Source organism: Pseudopodoces humilis, chromosome 6, assembly GCF_049639895.1.
Source record: "Pseudopodoces humilis isolate 2021_Gansu_Grassland_sample_001 chromosome 6, ASM4963989v1, whole genome shotgun sequence".
NCBI lineage: Eukaryota > Metazoa > Chordata > Aves > Passeriformes > Paridae > Pseudopodoces > Pseudopodoces humilis.
This window is the reverse complement of record NC_142205.1, coordinates 8,885,586-8,911,342: the sequence shown is the minus strand read 5'-3', so window position 1 is coordinate 8,911,342 and position 25,757 is coordinate 8,885,586. Positions and strand designations below refer to the sequence as shown.

At 36.5% G+C, this 25,757-nt stretch overlaps 1 protein-coding gene across 4 annotated transcripts in view; it reads right to left on the bottom strand.

Annotated features, from left to right (window-relative positions):
- The window catches only part of FAM193A (family with sequence similarity 193 member A), a 76,391-nt gene that overhangs the window by 10,497 nt on the left and 40,137 nt on the right, over positions 1–25,757 (bottom strand). For 2 of the 4 annotated variants that reach the window (XM_005517887.3, XM_088056894.1), the window contains 12 exons: positions 23,290–23,414; positions 18,894–19,038; positions 14,057–14,134; positions 12,380–12,492; positions 11,994–12,236; positions 9,911–10,064; positions 9,625–9,804; positions 6,499–6,750; positions 4,355–4,553; positions 2,733–3,005; positions 2,110–2,392; positions 66–252 (listed from right to left, as the gene is read on the bottom strand). In XM_005517887.3, coding sequence (XP_005517944.2) covers positions 66–252; positions 2,110–2,392; positions 2,733–3,005; positions 4,355–4,553; positions 6,499–6,750; positions 9,625–9,804; positions 9,911–10,064; positions 11,994–12,236; positions 12,380–12,492; positions 14,057–14,134; positions 18,894–19,038; positions 23,290–23,414 — 2,232 coding nt within the window. Of the gene's footprint in view, positions 1–65; positions 253–2,109; positions 2,393–2,732; positions 3,006–4,354; positions 4,554–6,498; positions 6,751–9,624; positions 9,805–9,910; positions 10,065–11,993; positions 12,237–12,379; positions 12,493–12,778; positions 12,860–14,056; positions 14,135–18,893; positions 19,039–23,289; positions 23,415–25,757 lie in introns of all 4 variants that reach the window. The other 2 variants (XM_088056896.1, XM_088056895.1) reach the window with 2 other exon arrangements.

Below are 25,757 nucleotides of genomic sequence, written 5' to 3'. Positions count from 1 at the left end.
ATGAAACCTATGATGAGTAAGTGACAAAAAAGCAAACAAAAGCAATTTAAAATACAAATACTTACTCCTCCATGGCCGAAGAACTCACAGTAACAGCAGTCACAGTATTTTCCTTCCTTCTGATTTGTGGAAGTTGAGGTACTGGAGCTATGCTCTGAACAGCTATCTTCATCCTGGCTCTCCTCTCCATCATACTGCTGATGATCATACGTATTACTGTTCTCACAGCGATGGCCCTCACAATCAGGATCACTGCATTAAATTTTTTAAAAAAAAGTGCTTATAAAACTCTAATGATATTTAATAAAGTATATAATGTTGTTATGGATATAATAAGAATAATGTTTTTTAAAATATATATATATATTAAAAAATATATATAAAATAAAAAAAATTATATATATATATATATATACACACACATGTTCCTGCCTCTACCAGGAACAATGGTTTCCAAACTGGGATATCAATCACCAGTGATGCATCAAATCCTAAAGCCTCCATCCACTACCTTGCAAATGGAGACATTCAAAACCAAGCAGTAGGATAAAATGATGCAAGGGAAAGTGATCTATAAAAAACAAATTTAGTGAGTCCCAGAACAAGCAGCCTAGAGAGTGAGTTTTGGAACTGCTCTTCCTGGATTTAAACAAGTAAGCATTTTAGAAGTAGTGACTCTAGATTTTTCATATGGAATAGTTTTGAAACTGCTGCCTATCTCACCACTTGTGGCATCAAGAAGGTTTCAAATGCAGTTGCAAATCTCCTGGTTTCAGACAGATTTTCAAGCTCTTGACTTAAATTAAAAATCCAAGGTCAGCTAAAACCTGAAAGTTCCCATTACTCTGTCTGCAATTTGATTTTGAAGGGGAAATACTAGCACATCTCTTCAAAAAGCAGGTACCTGGCAGTTAATTCCCTCAGAGCTGTGTAACTGTGCACACAACATTTCTACTGCCCAGGTCTTCTAAAACTGAGGTAATTTTGCTTCAAAAGCAAGTAGTATTAGAAAAATCCCCTCTCTTGTCTATTAGAATTTCTTTGTTCTTATGTTAGAAAGGTGAAAACAGGCCATAGTCTGCCTTATCTACAGAATATGTATAAATCTCTTTCTAACTTCACTCCCCCTCCCCAAATGCAGTCATTGCTTCTGGGTCTCTCCCAGTCCATTTTTTTTTTTTTTTTTTTAACATGCTAAAAATACAATGTTAGCACCTGGAAACAATGATAAAAAGTTGGATTTCTACTGTGTCCATATTCAATTATCTCCCTGCAGTAGGTAAGAAAAAATTCTTTACAAAACTGCAATAATTTCTCAGGTGTGAAAAAGAACAGTTACTTATCTTGAGATATCACCAATAAAACCAGCTGGTAACAGAAATAAGGCCATTTTTAGAAGCATTTACCAAACTCTACCGAAATCTCACATCATCTTCCAAAAACTTACAGCAGCCAGGAGACTACATTCATAGCATCCATGATCACAGCCCCACAGGTCACAGAGAGCTTAGAGCAATGACTCAACTGCTTTTCTGTTATGCCTCCACCCTTCAGATACATCAAAGGGCTGGCACCACTGTCAGCCTGCCACAATACATAACACTACTAGAAGACAAAAGTCCTTCCCACCTCCAAGACCTTTGAAAACCTTCAGAAATCACAACTTCCTTCCACACTAAAACCTCTGTATAAATGATATCTTAAGAAGTCTTAAGTGCAGTCAGGAAAATTACTACGTGACTGCCATGTAATGCCAAAATGACAGAAAAGAGCTATGTTATACAAGAGGCTTGAATCTCAGCAGCAGCAAACATTAATCAATAACTAAGAGTAAGAAAGAATAGTTTGACTTGTATACCCCAGGTAACATTGCTAAAAGAGAGCAAACATTTGTTTTCAAGCCTCTCAATTCAGTAACTGGACTTCACAATGGAAATCATATTTGTGAAGTCTCACACCAAGTTACATACTAAGTATCTGCACCTGGTTTCATTTGCTGAACACAAACACAGCTTTCACACTGCAACCAGTGGCAAAGGACAAGAGGTATCTGTATTTTCATTTCCTTTCTACTGTACAAAAGAACAGTAAGAACAACAACAAACTTACCTGCAGACACTTGGTGGGGCACTTACAGAGCTGTCTGTGGTTGAAGTAGGAGGTGCAACTGTAGTAGGACAAAGACCTGAATGAGGATCCACAAATCCAGGGGCTGTTGCAGCAGTTTTGGGGAAAGAAGGAGCAGCAAGATTTGGAAGATGAGGTGTAGAGGCTGGAGACAGTGCAGCAGGAGACAGTGAAGGAAGGGATGCTAAACTGGTAGGACTATTTCGTGGTGCAACTGGCGCAGAATGTCTATGGTCCTCTTTATTAATATTGTGGAACACTTCACCTAAATTGAGAGAAAAAAGAAACCACTTACAGAGTTAAAAATAATTAGTAAGTCCCCAGAACTATCCATAAAGTCATATAAAGTACTGTATATTCTCAGCTTCTATGAAAGTCAGCAGTATTTCAACTAATTTCTATTACCAGTTTCAAACCCTAACATCAAGGTCTTTCACAAAGTTCTTCAACCCACAAGTACAGAGACTAACTCAAGAGCAGTAACACCAATTAACAAAAATCAAGATGCATAATGTTACTAAATTAAACACTTACATAAATCCTTATGGTTAGCTAAATGCATTTGAGCCAGTTACTGAAGCTGTATTTGAGTTACAAATCCTCACCTATTGATGAAGGTCTCTTGGATGATACTTTGAACTGGTTGCTGCTTGACTGCACTGTAGTTGCTGTGCAGGAGACAGAAGAAGTGGCAGAAGAGGTTGCCATGACAACTTTATTAGCTTCCATAAAGGCATCCTGGAAGTTGTACAGACATTTCTTCTTTGCAGCATTTTTTTTCTCTTTGCTGTCAGTAACTGCTGTGGTTTCATTGCTAGATGTAGTAGGAAGTGCTTCGGGTCTTATTTCTGAGAGTGCAGGTGCTAAGATATCACTCCCTTCAATTGAAACACACAGTAATTAAGAATCACATAATTACTGAGGTGTGTTTAGAGGATTTAGAAACGCACATTTAATAATTCAGATGCAGACATAGGATATATTAATATATTAGTATTAATATATCAATACTATCTTGATATAATATATAATATTTAATATTATATATTGATAATATATATTATAATATATTAATGTTGGCTTAGTAGGATTAGTGAAGGGAATCCTCCTTTCCCCCTCTATCCTCCAAACAATGTCGCTGTAAACAGAATGTGCTGGGAAGTCTCAGAGCAGAATCACAAACCCTATAGATAGAATTCTAAAAATGTTACTGAATGCGTTAACAAGCAGCAAAGGTGCTACAGATATCTTCATCCATTTATAATTCAAAAATTTTAACTGGACATTCTACATGCTAAATATATAATCTCTACTATCTGAAATCCAGGTAGGCCATGAAAAAATAAGATGGAACAGCATATCCTTTTATCAACACAAAATGATAAGTCATTTATTTATCTGAAACTCCAGTTAACAGAAACACCTTTGTGACAGACCTTCCAGATGAGTCTGCCACCAACCAACTCTTGAAACAACTACCCACAACTACATTTGTAAATGGGTGAGCTATCCCTACTGGGGAAGTTTTCTGGATGTTTTTAATGCCTTTCTTTTTAAGTACCACTGTAGTAGCTTGAACAACTTAGCAGTAGATGAGTCTGAAAAAAAAAGCCAACACACAAAACCCCCAAGACTACTTTTTTATACAAGTCAAATAAAATAAAAAAGGCTTTTTAGTATTTACTAGGATGTGAATGGAAAGATTTGTCTCTCTCTCTGATTTTCCTTTTATTCTCTTTCACTTTAACCATTAGGATTTCCAAATGCTTCCTGGCTTAAATTAATTTTTTTTTCTTGATTTATGCCTCTGTCTTTCTGAATGACAATGCAGTTAGCTGTGTGCATTATATGAAGTAGGACACAGTGTCTTGGTACCAGTGCTCTTACTACCCTGTAGAAAAACAGATAAGCTTTTTAGAGAAGTCTACAAGTTACTTAAGTTTCCCTTTACTTTCCATTTCTTTACAATACTAAACTTCTGAAGAAAAACATAACTCTCCAATGACCATGGGTGAGAACCAGCACGCTATTTGTTTGACTTTAGCATCTTCTCCCTAGTACCTAAAAATTTATTTTTCAATTTTAAGCCCAACTGGAGTAGAAGTGGCAGCAAATCTGCCAGAATCCCATCTCATAAAACCATGGTGACAAAACCCACCATTCCTGAAAAGAAACATAAAACATAAGGCTTTTAACTAGTCAGTGTGAAGTAGTAACAAACCCTCACCAGGAATTGTGTCAGGCAAAAATGTAGCAGGATTCCAGTTCTTGTCATTCATCACCTCTGAACCCCAAAGACTTATAAATTTAGAGCTATTCCAATCTGGAGTGCTCCCAAAACAGCTTGGATAAATATGATCTTGGAGAGATGCATTGAATACTTGATGCTTGTTTGTATGATTCTGAACTGGAGCTGGTGGTAATGCCTACAAGAAAAACAAAGTATTTTCCCCATCAATATTCTGTTTGCTTACACAGTCACTCCAACAGCAATATTCAAATCATAGTGTTTTAATTGGGAAAAGCATTATCAAAAGCATTATAGACAGTATTTTTCAGAATTATAAAAAGACTTATCTGTTGATAATTATACAGACAGTATGTACATGTATATATTTTACACTCACAAAGCACTGCTTTTATAATCAACTAACTGATGAACACAAAATATCCAAACCTCGAAAAATAGTGGTATTAACATATAATTAAAACTAGTATTTGTTTGAATTTAGAATTTGCTAGGAATTACTACCTTTCAAAGCATAAGCTACCTAAACAAACTAATCTTCTCTGACATGACAATCATGACCACAGAAGACAACTGTCAAAAAGGGATTACAAACATTTCAGTATTGAAAATAAGGGCAAGAGAAAAAGAAATAAAACACATAAAACAAAAGTTGATTATTTGCTTTCTTTTTTTTTTGATTTTCAAGTGTTAAATGGTTCCTAACTCAAAAATTAACAGGCAGGGAATACACCCTTTCAAGAACCAGCTGGGGAGAAGAGAAAAAAAAAAAAAAAAAGGGAGGACATGTTTTTTCTCATTTGATAGAGACAAGCTGTTTTCAGGCTCACTTCATTTCCACTGGCTGAAATTGTTTATACACACTCTAAAATGACCTTTCTCCCAGAGATCTCGTGCAACATAAACATTACACTCAATTACTGCCACCTTTAAAAAGGCCAAGGAAAAGCAGGTTTGCTCTCTTTTTATACTAGATTTGATGCAAATTAAAAGCTATGCAGAAGTACATACAAATATTAAAATATTAGTTGAGTCCAATGACATTTCAGACATTAAACTTACGGCCAAGCAAACTACTTACATACCTAGTCTCCCTTTTTTATAAAGGATTTTCATTATCTGCCTAATGGTGAACATGGGAGGGGCTGGAATAACCTACATTAAAGAAAATTCATATACATGGGTGCAAAGAAACACTTGACATAGTTTCAAAACAGCAATGGACTGTTGCTGGTACATTGCACCTATGGAACAGAGGTAAGGAAGGGACACCCAAGACAGGAAAACCCAAAGTGGATGTTAAGAAGGACAAAAAGAGCATCTTGGTGGACTATTCTAGTCTCCTTTCAACCTTGAACATTGGATCAGATCAGGAGATGACGAAGATGTACCTAATGACAAAGGCTTTGCCCCTCTCAGCAGCACCCAAAGCTCAGCTGCTTTAAATATATGCAAAACAACATCCCCATTAATAGGAATGCTTGGTTTTAACTCATTATTTCTGAAAAGTCGTCACTTGCTCCCAATTCTTGTTCTACAATTTTCTCTTGTTTACTACTTAAAGAGTTTAAGGTCAAAAGGATTTTGCAGAACCTGCAGAAACACAAGTTCTCTTGAATAACAAAAAACCCCTTACAAATATGAAGTAAGACTCCTATGTCTCTTGTTTTCTCAAAAAAACTCAACAAACCCCAAGCAAAAAAAAAGAATTTACAAAAAATTTTAACTACAAATCTCAGAATATTATTGCCAAAATGGAATATTAATTTTTTCTGATATATATGAAATGAAAAATTAATTAGTTCTCTTACACTAACTGAAGTCCCGTCACTGCTTCCACCATGCAAGACTCATTTGACTCACCATGCTTTCTAACCACAGTGAAGAGACACTATCAGTCGTCCTGACAAAATACCCTCAGCCATTCTGTATGAACCTTCCAGCAGTTCTGAATCTGTCTTACTCCCTGCCCCTCACCATTCCTTTAAAAAGGAGTATTATAACCAAACCACAGTTTAAAGCAACTTTTCATTATTTCACTGATATTCAGTCATGCTAGTTTATACAGTTGTACAGAATTTTTCCTGGGATGGGGATGGATCCATCTCCTTGGTCAGGCTTACCTTATTGTGTGTGAAGGGAGAAGCAGTGTACAAGGTGGGATGGATAAGTGGACGAGGCAGATGAGGAATTGTATGCAATGGTATATGTCCATGGATGTGAGGATAAAGATGAAGTGCAGGATGTGCAGGTTTTTCAGGATTCATAAACTGGTGCCCAGGAGGCAGGCGTCCAGTTGCAAGTGCAGAGACTGCTAGTCCTGAGGCTTCTTGTTTGCAAACGTGACATTCACAAGCATTTGGACCTTGGTCAGCCTATAAAAAACCCCAACAAAACCCATTAGAAAATTCAATCTACTCAACAGACATAAAATCTCAGTAATCCATGGTATTATTTCATTTTGCAGACATCAATTAATATTTTCAGAGCATCCACAGAATTTTTTTCTAGTACCGATAGAAAAGCCTCATACTGAAGCAAAAGCACTAGTGAATAATCTTTATCTAACTTAAAAGAATACCCTAAAAACTGAGAGATTTCATGCCATACAGAGATTTAATGTCCACTATCAGTGACAATAGGCAAAATACTGATAAAAACCTTGACAGCATTTGATCATTACTAGGTAATCACTCCAGTATAAAAAGAAAAAATTAAACTGGATTAATATTTTCCACAGTTCTCCAAGCATATGAAAAAAAATAGGTGTAGGAAGTAGTGGTAAGAGTTGATTAACTGATAAAATTGGAAGCAGTCCTCAGCTGCACTAGGCAGAGCACAAACAAAATGTCCAGAGAGGCAATCTTTCCACTGTTCAGCACTGATGAGACCAGTGTGACACTCAGTTCTGAGCTCTCCAGTATGAGATGAACACACTGCTGTCAGACCAGTGAAGGACCACAAAGATGGGAGCATCTGTCAAGGAGCAAATGAGAGCACCAACAACTGCTCAGCCTCAACAGAGGAGACCCAGTGGGATCTTAGCAGTGTGTGCTCCCTGTCCGGGTGGGGAGGGGAAGAACAGAGGACAGCACCAGGCTCCCCTCAGTGGTATTTCATAAAAGATGAGAAGAAATGGACACAGAGTGAAAAACAGGAAATTCCACTCAAACCACTCTTTTGTGAGAGTGGCTGAACACTGGAATGTAACACCTACAGCAGCAGAGCCTCCACTCATGGTGGTACTCAAAACCAACTGGACACCTTGCTCTCACAGCAACTCTCTCTAGATGATTTTGCTTTGACCAGAAAGGCTGGTCTGGATTATCTGCACAAGCCCCTTCCAAACTCAACCACTTTGTAAACGTGTGAGCCTGGCATTTCTCATAAACATTTCACAATCGTACCAACCATGAAAAATCCACACTTCAGAAACTTGTACTGATATCATCAGCATCTGTTGTCTCAAAAGAACTCAAGACTTTAGAAAAGCAGCCTGGGAAAGAGCAGCTCCATTTCTCTTTCAGCTCATGACATTTTCCTGTCACTGTCACTTGACATTTCACTGATAGATAATTTTACCAGAAGCAATACCAAGAATACTTCCCAGTTTCTTCTTTTTCCCACCTATGTGGCAGTTCATAATTTTCCAAAAATGTAACATTAAGTATTAGCTTTCTAGAGAAGAACTGATAGGTAATGCTCTTCTTAAACATCCCGTCTTCTGAGAAACAAGTAACTCAGCATTATCACTTAAAAGCATTATAGCCTTTAACATGAGGTATATTTTATCAAATAACAGATTTCATAAACCAAATACTGTGACTGAATTAATTTTGTGCATAAAGAAAACAAAAACCCACCAATTTTATAATAAAAAAATTAGTACTATCCAGAAATCAACACTAATCTACTAACAAATGAAAAGGGAAAAAAGATTTCAAACAAACTGATAAGACTCAAAACCCAATTCTGACAAATCGGGAACTGAAAAGGAATCCAAGAGAAATAGAGATACTGAATAAAATAGCAAACCCAAGAGTTAATGACAAAAAAACCCCTCAGATTCACATTACATGTACCAGTGAAATCGATCACTTAAATACAACACTACACTACTCAGCTCTGATTAGAAGATCGGACTAAAAAAAGGAAGTCATTAAGAGTTTTTCGGAGTCATTCTGAGAATATTGTTATTCCCCAACGGAAAGAAAAAAAAAGAAAGGCTAAATCCATCTTTTTATCTTGCATTTTAGTTTGCTTCCCTAAGGCAAGCAGGCTTATATAATCTCACTTGATTTTCCAAAACAATTACTGAACCTCTTCACCAGTTTCAAACTAGTCTGACAAGAGGTCTCACCTCAAGTAATTTTTATGGCATTGGTCAGCCATATATAGAAAAAACTCTTGATATAATTGCTGAAAGAAAATTAGTTTAAGATATGGGAAAATACTTTCAGTGGAAGGTCTTAAAACAACCTAACCAGAGAGTAACATCTGCTGGGAGATGATTGTTGTCTAAGCTCTCAAAGGTGCCCAATATAGACTCGTGCAATAAGAAGAAATAAAAGTGACGGTCTCTCTCAAAGCAATGAGCCTGTGTTCTAACTGCAGGGTGACTCAGATGGAAATCCACATGGTTACAAAGACAAATCCATCAGATACTTTGCTTTGGTGCTCAGCTGTTAAACCAAACACCACTATTGGCAGAGCATAGTCTAGGCATGGTTCTCTAGGTGGTCTGATGACCTTACAGTCAAGAGCTTCATAATCTTAAACCATTAAAAACAAACAAACCAAACATCCCAAGACCCATGACATTAAGTCATGTAACTGATTTAAATATACAGGGTTTACACAGGGAAAGGAAATCCTCAAATAGAATATGAAAGAAATATATGTTAACTAAGTATTCATAATATCCACGCCCCACCCAAATTAATTACAAATAACATAATGCTAAGATTTAGCAAAGCCCAAGTCAATCTTCCAAACAGAAATGTTTGTTAGTTTATGTTTCTCATTCATACAGGTAGGAATAAGATTTTTCCCCTTTTCCTGAAGCAACTTTAAATATAACTAACATATTTCCGGTTTTGACTAAGAGATTATTTGACATGACAATGTAATAATTAATTATTTTAGGTGTCATACTTACCAACTGACAACTTAATATTTTAAATTTCTTCTCATTCAACAGCTACATTTCAGAAATTAATCTACTACAAGATGCTTTTAGATGACTGTACCTGCTGACTGGGGTAAGAAGGTGGTGGACTATCCATTTTTGTTTCATCTTTCCTTAATGTCCTTTTGCCTAGAGACATTTCCTCCTTTTGAGTCCCTGGTGGCTCACCACTGCTCTCCCCATCTGCTTCTTCATCATCTGCTTCTGAGGAACTGCTGCTAGTACTGCTTACCTGAGGAGACTGGACAACATTAACTCATTAACATGAGGACATTAACAAGGACAAGCAATTCTCCAGTGAGCACATCCGAAAACCAGAAAAAACTAGGACACAGTAAATGCTGTACCTCATCTTTCAATGCCATGTTTTCGCCGCTGCCGTTCAGCTCGCTGTGGATTCCATTCATGTTGGCTACAACCTCTGCATCATCATAATTATTTAGTGGGTAGATATCAGCAAATTTTGCTGATAATGGTGCAACATCATCATCATCACTACCACTGAAGGGAAAAGAGGCTTAGATAAATCACAGTGCTCAGTTACAGTGAAAGCAGCTACAATGCCACGATGAAATAATTGAGAGCAATTGAGATGAAAATTGAGAACATCCATTGTATAAATATTCCAATTAGGAGTCAACAGATGGTCTCCCAAGTTGTTCAACAGAATTTACTTTTTCAAGCAAGTAAAATCAAACAACCTGCCACTTAATCCTACTGAATGTAGCAGTCATATGCTTGAATGACAGACTCAATTGAAAGTAAGATTCTCTGTTGGTTTTGGGTAAATTATTTCTCAAACACTGTTTTCTGACCAAGAATCTATGGAATTAATGATTCCAGGATATTGATGACCTTTAACTTGATGAAAAAAGCCTTATGCCAGCATCTTCCTAAATTGCAAAGTGGGAAAAACCCACAATATAAAATCTAAGTTTTTCCACACATTAAATGCCACAACAGTAAAAAGGGAACATTGAACACATCACGTAGCTCTTCAATTTCTCAGTTGCAATTAGTTTGTAGACAATCCCACATCTGTATGCTTTTTATAATCTGCTCTAAAATACTTAGTGGATTTTTTTTGCCTTACAGAGAGATAGTAAGAGGACCTGCACATTTAATTACTCACTCCAGGGAAGTGTTGCAAAGATTGGTTAGCTCATGTTGCTACAATAATCCAGAGCTCTTAAAAGAGCTCTTAAACTGTGCACTTTTATCTTGTTGCATTCCATAAAATACTGAGCCAAGATTTAATTACATGATGGCACCATTAGGTATATTTCTAATGTGCAATGAAGAAACAAAACACAGCAGATAGTATGAGACAAAAAATGGCACTTCCCCAAGGAGCAGTGGTATTTCCCTAAAAATAGGCTTCTTACAGTATATAATACTTGGATTCAACTGAACTAGCTTCTGAAGAGACAAACTGAACAATTTTTGACATTTTAGCATCAAAATTAGTGAGTTTATATAAATGGCAAAGCACACATTTAAGAATATGTAGCTGTTTTCAAGTGCTCCCTGAATGGCTTCAGAAACTACAGCTCTGTAACAAAATATTGAACCATTGGTGGTAGTAGATAAATGTTCAGAGGAAATGAAACTTAGTGGCTGACAGTAACCACAAACATCCCACACATCTGCACTGTCCTCGTTCATCGCAGTGTATGAGCACAGAACACTACAGCAAATTCCCTTGACTGTACCTACAGCAGGTATTTCATTTTTCAGTGTTCCCACCACACAAGTAACTCAAGTTGGGGGTTTTTAAGTATTTCTTTAGAATATCACATAACTGAGGAGACTCCTGGTTAGCTGTACCCATACTGAGTATAAAAGCCAGCCCATCAAGCAGCTTTAACTCTTCAAAACTACAAAGGGGTGGAAGCTCACCATTAGACTAATGTCTGAATATGACTTTGACCGTAGTGTAAGAAATTGGGTGGCAGATACTTCTGATAGGGACAATAATCTTTGATGCAAGACATATTAACATAGGTTCAACAATCCTAAAAGCCATATAATAAAGGCTTTTCTTGGAACTAGAGCAATTCATATGAAATTACAATCCTTCAAAGAAAAGAATGCCAGTTCCCTTGCTCAGTGTAGGGCAACATTTTAACAAGATGCTGTAAAGTAGATCAATATCTGATGTCCTTGTAATTCCAAAGCAGGAAAGCACACATTACAAAAACTTCTAGCAATACCGGTAAATACAGTTTCTACAGAAATTTTCAGAAATTTGACAGCATCTATTTTAACATATGTATGATTGCACAACACACAGCTGGAGTTGTGGCCAGCTGAATACAGTACCATTATTAAACTTTCTGAGACAAAACTAGCATTACATAGCCTGCCAATGTCATTTGCCTGCTTGAGATCCATTCACTATAAAAATTTAAAACAGAAAAAGGAACTTACAAAGTTGGTGCAGAACCATTATCTGCAAGGATGAGTCTGGGATGTTGCTGAATTGTGATAGGTGAGCTGGAACCCGATCCTGAACTTGCTGAAGACATACTGGGTGGGCGAATCTCAGATAAATAATCCGGAGCAGAATCAATTTGTAGTGGTAACTGGTTAATGTGGATATCATCCGTTATGGGAGAATCCATGATGCCACATGTTAAAATGTGCGAAAGGCTGCAGTCATCACAAGTACATCTGTTTAAGAATTAAATTACAGATTTTTATGACCTTGCTTAACTGGCATTTATTTAAAGTAACCACACTCTTTGTTCCAATAATGTTTTTCTTTTTTCCTTGAACAGGAAAGTAATGATTTCATACTAAAAACATCAGCTCACCTTCTTCTATAATTACAGTTGGGACAGTCAGGCATGCTCAAACGTGATGACAGCATGTGTCTCATTGTGTCTGTGAAGTTGTTCTCCCCAGATAGTGCTTTCTTGTTATTAAGCTGAAGTAAATGGTAAAGGCAGTGTTTTAGTAGTGCAAATCTTCCCATTAAAAATTCAATGGCACAAAATGACAAGTTACATAATCAAAAAGGGTTCTTTGGGAAAAATAATTTAAAAGCAGAATATTGCAGAATAATTTCATGAAGGTGGTGCTTTGATCACAAAAAAGGAAGTTCAAAGTTACAAACGACAAACATTTGGCATCAATGATCTTCAAATAAAGCATGTCTCTACTATGAAATAGGGAAGTGGACATGTCCATCTCCTTGACTCATTCATACGTACATCTTGCATGGTATTTCTACTGATGCATTCTGAACTTGAGCAGTTTTTGTCTTGTTTCATGATATGCACAAAAGGACACTGCTGACAAATGGAGAAAGCAAACTGACCCTTAATTTGCAAATAACAAAAAAAAAATTAGGACTAATTTGGTAGCTACAATGGTATAGAAGTCAAGAGTAGCTGCCAAAAAGAGGACTTGACTGCATTAGTGAAAAAATACAATCCAAATAATCTCCACCTGGCAGAGGCCTAATCCTGAAAGCACCTAATTTCATTAGATACCTACAGGCCTTAGGTTAAACAAGGATGTGCCTAAGCTCCCACTTCTATAGATGCCCAGACCTGATCCTTACCTAAGCAGCCATGGTCTTACAGCTCACTTAAGGCCAATTACGATCAAGGAAAAAGAGGATTCTTCCTCAAGTCCTCTGAGGAGATCTGTATACCAGATGTTCTGGAGACGTGGTTAACACATGCTAATATTCCTTACAGGAAAAAGTACTTACTGATGACTGCTTTGAGACATTGCCAATTTGAGCTTAGGTTTAAGTTTATTAAAATGTACTATCATACTCTCTCTGGCTCATGACTAGCGTTTCTTTCTGCATACTGGTACAGGAACAGAGAGGCTCTCCATCCAGAGTTGACTCTATCTGAAGCCCACTGTACTCTTATGGAAAGTATGATGCACACTTGAATACTTCTAGGCTGCAGAAGAGAGTACTGAGTCTTAAACAGCAGTTTTATAATAAGGTAGAAACTTCTACTGGACCTTCATTGGTTATAGCTTAAAAAAACAGGAACACAGTTCTGCTCAGCCCTTTCCCCAAAAAATAGATGCAGGAGCTATCTCCAGAGTTTCAAAACATGGAATCACCTGCCCTGATACTGAAGCTCATACTCCTGCACACACACAGGCATTTGTTAAACTTTTGAGAACAATACTCCCTACTGTGTACATCAAGACAGCTCCACACTCAATGTATTGGCTGTTTTGGATCCCACTCTAAGGCAACAAAAATTCCCCCTTTTTTTGTACAAAGATTTTAAACACCTGGCATTCAGTCCTAGGACTATGGATAGAATGAGTTACTTGTAGTAACTGAGATTACATACTTCTACCTGCTCTTTTTGGCTCTCATTTTCTGTATTTTAGTTGATCAAATTTCATGCCTGGCATAGTTGCAGAATTAGTACAGCGGACTGCACTCATGTTTGCATCTTACAAATATATGTGTAGCATTTGTATGACTTAGAATGGTACAAAAAAAATCCTACCTGCTCTTCAATAAAACGCCTCTGTTTAAAAAATTCCCAGTCTTCCTTTAGCATGCGTTGTTTTGTTTTCATTGCCATCTAAAACAGAATTTGAGGAAAACTCATTGATTTAACAATAGAAAACCTACTTTGTTGTCAATTGGTTTATCTGTTTCATTAAACCAAGCTTATCTGTACTGTTCTGCAAGTACTTACGCACTTAGTCAATATGAAATATGTTTTATTTGCTAATTAGAGTAATTTAAACATAAGATTTTATTTTCACTTACAATATTTTTCACTTGTATTGTCCACTCAAGTTTTTCCACTGTTACTCCTTATGTTAATATTTATTTTTATTAAGTAGTTTCATAATATTTTTAATAAACAGTGATTGGCATTAAATACTCAACATCTCAGATTCAGTACAATCCATTAAAATCTAGAGATACTGGACTTACAGCAAGGCCTCAATGCAGGCTCAAGTGTAAATCACGAAGCACCAAATGTGGAATTAATCAGTTGAAGAGTCAAAAGAATCAGAAGTAGTGACCTAGACTAAGACTATTTATTCCCCAAGGTTTTTCATGCCCCTTGATTTATCTAAGGCTGGAAAAATACTTTATAATTACAAGTCTTTCAAATCATATCACCATAAATGCATACAGAGTGTGTAACTTCTTGTACATAAATGAATTTTTTCTGATTTAGTAAATAAATTTACTCTGAGTGAACACAAAAGGAACTATAACACAATAAAATGCAGGAATGAAACTCCTCCTGTAGTACCTTACAACATTTTAACAGCATTACTTCATCAGTGAGGAAAAACAACTTCCTGGGTTATCTTTTACAGTTATTTTTTTTAAATTTACCTAAATAATAATAGTCATCATCAATCACCTTATAGAATATAAGAAATTGCTTCATAAAATAGGTTAGTGAGCCAAAGACCAGTAGGTTACACTAATAGTAACATTCTTTTTATCTTCAAACGCATGCCTCAAGAAATTAATACTTGATAAAAAGTTTAAAGTCACACTACTAAGCTAAGTATATTATTGCTATTATCATTGTTTAACTTAGAAGACGAAATTTTAAGCTGGGGATCTGAAGCAGTATTAAGTGGAAAAAATTTGCCTAATTAATTTCTGAAACTATCAGCATCATATTTTAATTACTACTGTGGATTTGGATTTCCTTTGCTCCAGTGAGATAACGCTAATAGCAAAAAATGAGTTTACCATGTCCATGTGTGTTTAAAAAAAATAGGGGAAAAAAAAGGCACTCATGAAATATTCTTAAATCACTCATACCATTTATTAGACACACTAAAAGGTACTGCAGAGCCTGTGGCAAGCAACATCAAAAATTTCATCCTCGATGAACTATCAGCTCCTGAGAACCCTTGAGCTATATTTAAAGCCAGCAACACTCAGTGGTTTGGGTGCCCTGACACCTGAACCCTCACCATCAAAGTCAGCCCCTTCCATTCACTACACTTTGTAAAAGAAGACTTTTAATGCCAGAGAACGACATTTAAAACAGCCAGTGCATTAACTGGGAGCTGCCTACTCAAGCCTGCCAAGACACTGCCACAGCAAACAGCATGGGATAAGTCCTGGTACCTGAGCATTAATGGGAACAGGAGCTGACACTCACATTTTCCTACTTTCACCTTTGCAGCCTTTCAAATACTCCATGTCTGCAAGTATCTTAAGTTATTGATTCCATAAATAATAGAAACCCACTTCTCTCCCTCCTTTCTTTTCCTCAGAGAATATTTATTTCACCAGAGCAAAGCAGCTGCAATACAACCACATGAATCATGCCCAAGAACTCTTCTAGGGAGTGGAAGATAAATTCAAATGCGATCAGAAGAAAAAATTTACACTTCAGTCTTGTACATCTGGACGGAATATGCTACTACTGCTGCCCAATGGAGTAGAGAGGGCCACTACCACCCTCTTGCTTCCTCCCTATTTATTTGAGGCTAAAAAGTATTTGAGCTCCCTGAGACAAGCAAGACAGACAGGTGAACAATTATTTTTCCATTCTGAAATGGATTTAATCACAAAACAAAGCCAGCAGTCAGGTCAGAACAGAAATACAACATGAAATCATCTGCGTACGGACTCTGATGTACATATATATATATACATATATATATATCACAAGATGCTTGCTCCTTCCGAATTTTAAAGTCTGCACCAAATATAAATCACATTTGAGCTTCCCCCAAATTCCATGTGTGAATCTATTTTCTTGGACTATTTCACTAGAAATAATAAAAATAATTTCTATCACAAACTCTCAGCACACAAGAATAGCAGCTGCTTCAATTATCTACACCGATACCATAAAAACAAAAACCAATTCATGCCCATACTATTTTGTCCATTAAGTTGACCAGGACAGTAAAAAAAATAAAAATCAGACATTAATATGGATAGACGAGCAATAAGCTCTGCCTGGGTAAAAGCATTTGAGTTAAAAAAATAAAATGAAAATAAAAGGAAACAAAAGAAAAAAAAAAGGAAACCCTCTGGCACAAAGCACATATGACTGTCTACCCATTACTTGTTGGAAAAACCTCCTCAGGTCCATGTAGCGTGAGTTTGGTAAGGAAATTTGGATTTGGATGTAAAGGCTTCATACACTTAAAACTCTCCTGTACTCCAGATACTCCAAAGATTCTCCTCAGATTTAACAAATGATTAATAAAGGCACTGCTACAGATGGTTTCTTATTCTAAACTTTATCACAACATACAAACATGGCCTACCAGTGTATTAAGTTATGTCTGTGCATGATATAGCTGTCTTACACAGTCTTAAACAGTAATATTTGTATTGCTTGCCAGAACTATTCTCTTTTTTGACCATAACATACTGTAGTGGAGGGTCCATCAATTATCTTTGCTGATGCACTGTTTTGGGTATAGTTCCACAATAAACGAGAACCATTCTTAAATCTCTTTTTCTTTTTAACCTTCCAAACACTACCAACAAAACCTTACCATTTTGTTGAGCCAAGAAGCAAGCCACTAATGAACATGCATTCACTGTTAAGATCCACAGTTTCTATAGCACCAGGGCTTTCTGATTTCTACCTTGTTGACAAAAATATCACTGCAAATTCAGGTGTGATGGTTATACTGAATAATGTTAGTTTTCATAAACAGAGTATAACCACAGGTTATTAACAACACAGAGTTTAAGGCATGAAAATACTTTTTCCTACAAATAAATACCAATATAAATATCAGTATCTTCTTTAAAATTTGATGGTTTAGGTTTTACAATTGTTACCCATACATGGCCCCACCTTTGCAAGTACTTTTGGTCATTAGAAAGTAAGTCATCACATTAAATTCCCTCAACTGGGAGAAAAGTGCCTGTTTGCATAGGATATAGGCTTGACTGAGCAAATTAAAAAAATGTTATAAGACAGGACTTGTGGCAACTGCATGATCACTTGATAAAAAGAAATACAGAAAAGTCAGTTAAGAGCTTTTTATCAAGTGGTGCAGAACAACCACTCAAACCAAATATGAACGTGACTCAACAGAAATTCCATATAAAAAAAAAAAAAAAAGCAAATGAATGATGACAGTGAAGAGGGCTCCTTTCTTACTGAAGAGGCAATATCAGACAGCCATGACACCCCAACACCATGGGGAAGATGACCTCTAATAGCAAAAAATGTGAGATGGTGACATTTTACTGAGCTGCAATCAAGTATTTAGGAGCACAAAAGCAGCCAGACCAAGAGAAAACTTTTTAACTCAAAGCTCACAGATGCAGTCCCCAAATATAGCACAAACTCTAAAAGTAAAATTAAAAATAAAATTAGTTATATCCTGTCTCCATCATTAAGGCACTGGAATTAATGGTAAAAGTTTACTTAAATCTTCAACACAGGGAAAAACTTCTAAAGGACATTTACAGTGTATCATAAGACTAAAGTATGCTTGTTATCTACAGTAGCAACATAGCATTACTGAATCTCAAATTAGTTCTCCATATTCCTATTGCTCATAAAACTTCAAAATAGAAGGAAAGTTCCATATAATTCTCCATCTTCAGTTATTTCCAAGAGATTTTTTCTTCTAGAACACTCAAGATTTAATTAAGCAGATTTTCACTCTTTTCCTGAGGTGCTTTAAAAAAATTAAGTTTTTTTGAGCATGAAACAAAAGCCACAGGAGAAATTTTTGAAGAGTATAAACAACCACTTACAAAATAAACAGCTATTTTTCTGAAAATTAAGCTCTCAGCAATGTAGGAGTCAGCACAATAACATGATTATTTTCTGAAACACAGCACAAATTCAGAAGAACAAGCTATCAGAACATATACTTGATTAAAGGACTGCTTCAGAGGTTTCAAATATTTATGCATTGACACAAACTGCAGTTCCCATTTTGACAACTGTACAATGATCATCATCACACTATGAAACATGCCATAATTTTTAAAAGCTACCTCTTCCTCTGGATTTCATGTAGTGCACTTATTATTTTGAAAGCTTAGAGGGTTTTGTGGAATGGGTTATTTTTATTTCCTATGGTTCATTTACTGGCTAACATAATTACCAAATGTTCAAAGACCATCTCTAAACAAAAACACAAGAATCTGCTTCAACAACTTGAATATGTCATTGTACCATCATCACTAAGTATTGGTAAGTTAATGCTTTTCTATTGTGAATGACTAACATGAATGAAAAGAGCTACATTTTGTTGCTTCAAAGCCCTGGATAAAAATACCCAAGAAATTATCCTTCACTGAAGGCACAGTCCTGTATGGGCTGCTCCCTACATAACCAGTCTAGAGACTGCTTGCATGACTCTTACCTGTTCATCAACATAATCATCTATTCTTTTCTGGCATTCAAGCCATGCTTCAGCAACTTGGCCCATTTCCTGTTCCAGCTGATGATACCTTTGTAGCAAGGTACTATACATATCTTCACTACAGGAATCGTGTGTTGTTCCAAGCCTAAAAGTTCAAATAGAACTGGTTATGGAAGAGACATTTCACTGAAGAATCATGCTTTTTAAGTTCTGCCAGCCAAAAAAAATGTTGTGAAAACGTGATTATTGACACACCTAGGCCCACATAGCTGCTTGCATCCCAAAAATTGAGTATTTTTAGTAATTTTTCAAAAAATACCCAAACTCTGCTTATTCCAATCTTCTGTAACCAACAATAGCAAGAATGTGGGAAGTGCCACATTGCTAGAGCCTCTTTTCCATGAGCAACCAGATGACGAACCTATTTGTTCAAATTTTGTTGCTTGATATATCCTTCCAAATTCTATGGGCTAAATATACATGTTGACTATCCACTGCAGAGCTACATAATAAAAATAAAGCCAGAAGCTTGTTAGGCAGAACTCACATGACTAGTGCTAAAAAGATGACTAGATGAGCTGGAGTTCCAGGTGGGAAATGTGCTGTAAAATAAGGCAAGTGAGATAAAAGCAGTTACCTACTATCACTTGAGCAGCGTGGAATTCAAAACATGGGTATGCCAGTCACTGCTTACTGTCTCTGTGAGAAGCTCAGAAAGAGGAGACAGACTTACCTCCCTCCCTTCCTACTGCTGCAACTTTGCACAGCATAATGCTTCTTAAGTAAATATGCCAAGTCCCAATACATTTACTTTACAAATAATAAAAGACAAAATTGTACTCAGTAACATGTGTTTAAACCACACTGAATTGTAATGACCTGTCAAGTGACACAAATAAACTGAAGCTTTACAACATTTTTGTACTCTAATTAAGGAGAAACTGTGTGATAATTAATTAGTCACAGAGCTTGTGTAGCAAATCAAAGTCAGTACAAAAAAAATAGAATCGTAGCATCTCAAAATGTGATATTTAAGCCCAGTTCCAGCATTTCAAGGTTTGTTATAGATTTTCAATGCAATAGGATGTCAACCCAACCTCAGAATCTCATAGTCCTGCCTGTCACCTGGCAAAGAACTAACCCCTTAATTTTAACTTGGCAATTAAGCATAATGAAGAGCTGAGCAAACAGACAACTCAGTAAGCACTAAGTTACAGCTGATAGTGTGAATTTGCCAATAAATTCAATTTTGTTTTGTTGCTTTTGACCAGAACCTGCAATAGAACCACTTAAGAAGGATGCACAAGCAATTCTGCACACTAAAATCTGGGATGTCCATTGGTTGAAGAGTACAAAAAAAAGTTTCAAGGGCTACAGTGCCTTTAGGATACAACACTTCTTACTATTAGTGAAAACACTGTCAACTTCTGTTACTAGATGACAATTTACTAGTTTTCTTGGCCTCTGTTTCTGGTATTATGTAATTACATGAAAATCAAATCCCTACTATATAAGAATCAGTAAGTTGTTCTCATAACTGCTCCTGACTACTACTATTCTTTCACACAGTAGTTGTGCACAAAGTATTTTTTAAAATATGCTCAAGTCAGAAGCAAAATAACTAAATTTTAAAAAATTTGTATTAGCAATGCAACAGCATTAACACTTGAATTTTTTATTGTGTCTCTGAGTAAAGCTAGTTTCTAGTAAATACACTTTCAACCCCCAAGGCAACTATAAAGCAACAATTTAGTTAACATTTCAGTCCTCTAAACAGAGGTAGAATATGTTCCTTGACTGCACTAAAAAAGGTAATAAAAAGAATAACACATACATAAAATTTAACAAGAATTGCTCACTTTAAAGTAACTGAGACTTCCAAGCCATACCTGTTGACAAACTAGGTATTTTGATGAAGAACACATAGTTTTTTTGGACAATGGCATTTAACCAAAGCTCTGCAAATATCCTCACCACTGTCCCATCCCATGCTGGGAAAACAAAGGGGACAGAGAAGCCCCAGATATCAGCCACTTCACTGGTCACCACATCCCATTAAAGCAGTGTGGTGAACACAGGAGGCATGTCAGAGGCTGCTTGTAATCAGAAGTATCTTAACCCAATCAATATTATTTAACCTCTAAGAAACTCTTCATATTGACACCATCAGGAAGTACTATCCCTTCACCTCTGAATGGACTGGATTTCCACAAACACTCATTATGAAAACACATCCTTATGAAATGCTGTGTCTGACTTACAAGCCCTGCTGACTAATTAACTCTTGCTAAGCCATGGACAGCCCTTACAGCTGGTCTGCAGACTGTGTAGCTGAGCTGCCTCCTAAACAAGCCACAGATGCTGACGGTATAGTAGCAAAACAACACCGTGGTAGTTTACCCCAGCAGATGTCCCCTGTCAGCTGTGGAATACTGACACAGCTGATCTTGTATAAGCTAAGCAAACTCCATCGCCACAAGGCTGCTGTTTAAATCTCCCTATGTGAACACCTTTTCTAGTCTGACATCTGATAAGCATCCTTGGAACTAACCACAGAACAACAACTATGTATTTTGAAAAAGCCACAGGTATACAAAAAATTTAGTGATGTAAGCAAAGGATGAAAGAAAGGACGAACACCCAAAATCTAAGCAAAGTTGAGATGTTAAAATGCCATTTCATATTTCTCTTCAGGAAGAGAAAATAATGAGGCCAATGCTCTTTTGTAAAGAAACTCTGGCAATACTTCCTCTACTGCACATAAGTGATTCTCTGTTGACCAAATGTGCAGAGGACTAGGCTGATCCCTGCTTTTCCATGTGAGGCTTCTGTGATCGACCATTTCTCCACTAATTTCCAACGGGAGGCAAAAACATATCTTTCCAAGAGAAATCCAATTCTGTCATTTCAAGACACAGAGAACTCAACAGTAAAATCCTGAGAGTCCATGAACACAAACAAAATCTACGTTTACCAAAGAAAAACAAGACATACACTATATAACCTAGAAATGGGAAGCTTGTGCTGAACCTTTCCTATCAAAAAGTGATTCATATCAATTAAACTAGGCAAAACCATAAGTTCAAGGGTGCTTCACATAAACTACCTAGCAAACACAAATGCACTGGAAAAGAAGCTCGTGCAGAAAGAGATTCTGATTTCATCATCTTTGTAAGCTTTGAAGCTGGCTGTCACCACAGTGATGGCAGAACAACTTCTGTTGCTCTGACTTTAATTGCAGTAGCACACAACTGGTTTATTAAATGAAAAATGCTTTTGTTAAGAAATAACCATGAAGTTCACCAAGACCAGCTCTCAGCTCTGCAGATAAAAACATTTTTATATAGTGAGGATTGCTGGAGCAAAGAGATGCAGAGAGGCCTTGCCAAAAAGCATGGACATGATGAAGGATAGTGGTAGAAAAGAAGCCACAGAACTGAAAAAATACACAATTAAACAACATGCTGTTGAACACAGGAAGAAAATCAGCTGCTGAGGCAGGGGGAGAAAACCTTTCAGTATCAACCCAGTTTCATCTAAACAAATTAGGTGACTTATGAGAGATCTTACACTTTTTGCTGAGCCTGGTAGCAATTCTACCTTTTTGTCCCTTCTTTTTTCCTTTCGCGTATCTACTAGCAAAAGGAGGACTCAAAATTTCCTCCACTGTGCACATCATCTCTTGTAACAGAATTTGTCAAACTGCCCTTGTACCATGGAAAATTACCCAAGACAATACCTTTAGAACACACGTAACACAGATCATAAACGTGTCTTCATCACAAACAAGACAGAGCAGTCAACATGAACTACCCATGACTGTAGGTTAAAGTTCAGACATAGGGTAAAGAAAATTCCTATTAATACCTCTCCCCTAGAAAACCCAAACACTTTGGCAGTACACAAATTACAAGCAGAGCAACCCTACTAAGAAAATATACAGTTTAATGCCTTGGGAGCTTTAAAACCATGAGACCTACAAGCATACAGCAAGGGGGTTTCTCCAATGAAAATGGAGAAATGGCTTAAAATTCCAAATTAAGTTCTGTGCACTATGGGAAGTAGAAGGTAGTGAGGCTTTCATTTGCTTGTAAAGCTGCAAAAACAGCAGCAATGCCTGATAACTGAAAACAGTACTATTCAGTCATACCATCAGCATTGACACAGGATGCTGTCATTTTACTGGGTAACCTACAACTAAGCAAATTAGGCTTGTAATTCTTCTGACAAGCAAGTTATGACAGCAGACTGTTCAATCAACAATACTCTTTCTTCAAGACAGATTGAACAAAGATTTTTACTAATTCAATTGCAGCAGCAGGTATTTTTAATGCTGTTGTTGCAAACATGGGTTTCCATTTCTTCTTGAAACCACAAAACAAAAGTAAAATTCTACCTTAGCTGTGACACCAGCGTTGGCAAGCTATTATGCAGGAGTGGCTCAGAAAATACCAGATTTTCAAACAGATGCTTGTTGTGCAATTCCCATGTCACCTGAAATTTCTTCAAATGTTCATTTTCCTATAATGATAAAGCAACCAGAAATAAACCAGGGTTAAGGGAAAAAAAACAAAATTCTGTGCAAGGCAAGAATTATTTTAAAAGTATAATTTCCAACCTACAGGCTGTATGAACCAGCTCAGATGTTATGCAGTTTTAATATCCAAACCCTCAGAACTGAAGCAATTTTTAATGACTTCAATAACCATAGCATCATTCCTTCTACACTGACATGAATTTAAGAAAAAAATAATTTAAAAAGTATCAGTCTACATTATTTGAAGTTCCCATTCATTTCTGCATCAAAAGACACATTTTATGATATGAACCTGTAATTCTCAGGTTTTCTTGCCAAAAAAATTGTCTGTTTATGATTATTTTTCAGCTTTTTGAACTTATCTAGGATAAGACACATATGCAATGTCAACCTATAATCTTTATTCAAAACTGATATAAAATCTAATAAACAGTTCTTCTCAACTATAGCTTAAAGAATTAAGTTTTCTCAGCAGACAAGACCAACAGCTCACTTCTTTACTAAGTGGAACGTTTTGTATTTGAGGTTATTGAACACATAATTGTATGTAATTTCAAGAACTAAACCTTAAAACTATTATCATTAAAACACAAGAATTCAAAACACATATAATATACTTTTCAAGGCAGCAAGTTTTCCTACATATAGCTAGCAGTATGCAGCCTTTCTATACCAGGACTCACCCACACAGCAGAATTAAATGCAAGCATTCTGGCTCTCAGATCAGCAAGTGGGCCTTAAGCACTATAACCCCAAGCACCCAGAAACACCATTACACTCCAGAATGTTAAAGTTTTGTTAATAACAGTGGGTTAAAAAATAAACCAAGGAAACATTTATATCAGACCTGAAGACAAGACTATCAGCATTTAAAAAAACAAGTTCAAAGTAATATTATTAAGAAGGGTAGGTTGTGGGGTTTTTTGAGCTGCAAAAAACACGTGTACTTTTTCATTTTGAGTTGTATGTCTTCAAAATATTTTAAATTTCTATAAAATGCTGATAATTTCTCAAGGTACACTGAGACAGGTTGATTTCTTAAGGGATTTCCACATTATGCTGTGAATAAAACAATCAACACTTATCTACAAACTCTTGTGTATCGGTTTGTGCAGAATATGGTATTTCTCTCAAAGAATTATCACAAGATTTCTTCTCTAGTCTGTATGCTAGAGACTATGGGTATTTAAGGGCCCTCTGTACTGATGATCGTCTTTACAAATTGCTGTCGGTATAATCTGTCATTCCCTGCATTGGTGGGGCACAAAACTTCAGTTCTGCTCTTGCAGTCAGATGGATTCGTTTGAAAGGAAGGACAACTGTCCATAATTTCATTGAGAAATCAGTTTCTCACAGGTGGAGGTTCAAGGCATTGTATGCCCTTCTACAGTACACCACATGCAAATCTTTTGTTCTTAAAAGGAAGGCAGCACTAAATTCAGAGATCTCGCCTGCCTGTTACGTATTTTAGCTGAAAAGATTCCTTCTTCCATAGTTTACTGGTATCTTGAGAGGAAACATCCATGCACCCTGAAAAAGCTAGTGACCCTACTACCAGTACTGAAAGCTGTGACATACTACTCCATTTAATAAAAAGGATGAGAGAAGTATAATACTAAGAAATGTATGAGACGGTATCCTACATTCTCACATTTCAGTTTCTCAAGGTCACAGCTTAGTAGAAAGATGTTTTCAGTACTGACTGGGCTGCAGAAGGAAAAAGACAAGAAAAATATAGCATATTTTGTGTTTTCTTATGTTTTATTTTTTAAAAGAGAATTTTATTTTACTTTCAGTTTTGTCAGGAAAGGGGTTGACAAGGGAGTTCAAGCATCTTATGTTGTCTCATAGCTATTAGTTCAATCTCCCATACCTACTAGTTTTCATGACTACTAGTTCACAGTAATTGCCAGGAAAAAGGTATAAAATGGTTATTTTCTGATAAGCTGTGTAATTCTGGCACTAATGGGTTCATTATTGGCACATCCACTTTGAGAAAGCTAAGGTGCACTGCAAAGCTTTCGCTTTACAGCTGAACAAGCTGCAACACAAATCAGCCTCGAGAGCAGCCTTCTCCCAAGCACCTTGTTAGAAACAATGACTGTTAAAACAGCCAATAAACAGGAAATAGCAGTGACCTTATGTCTGTATCTAAGTGATGAAGCTGGGAAAGATAATACAGACAACAACAAACACAGAGCATTGCCAACAAAAAACCCACCACATATGCTCAAGGTTCGGAGAAGAAACATCTTGCTGCTTTGCTAATTTAGTGTTATTGACAGCCCTACCTCAGTAAAGAATCTCTGCTTCCTCTCCACTTTATA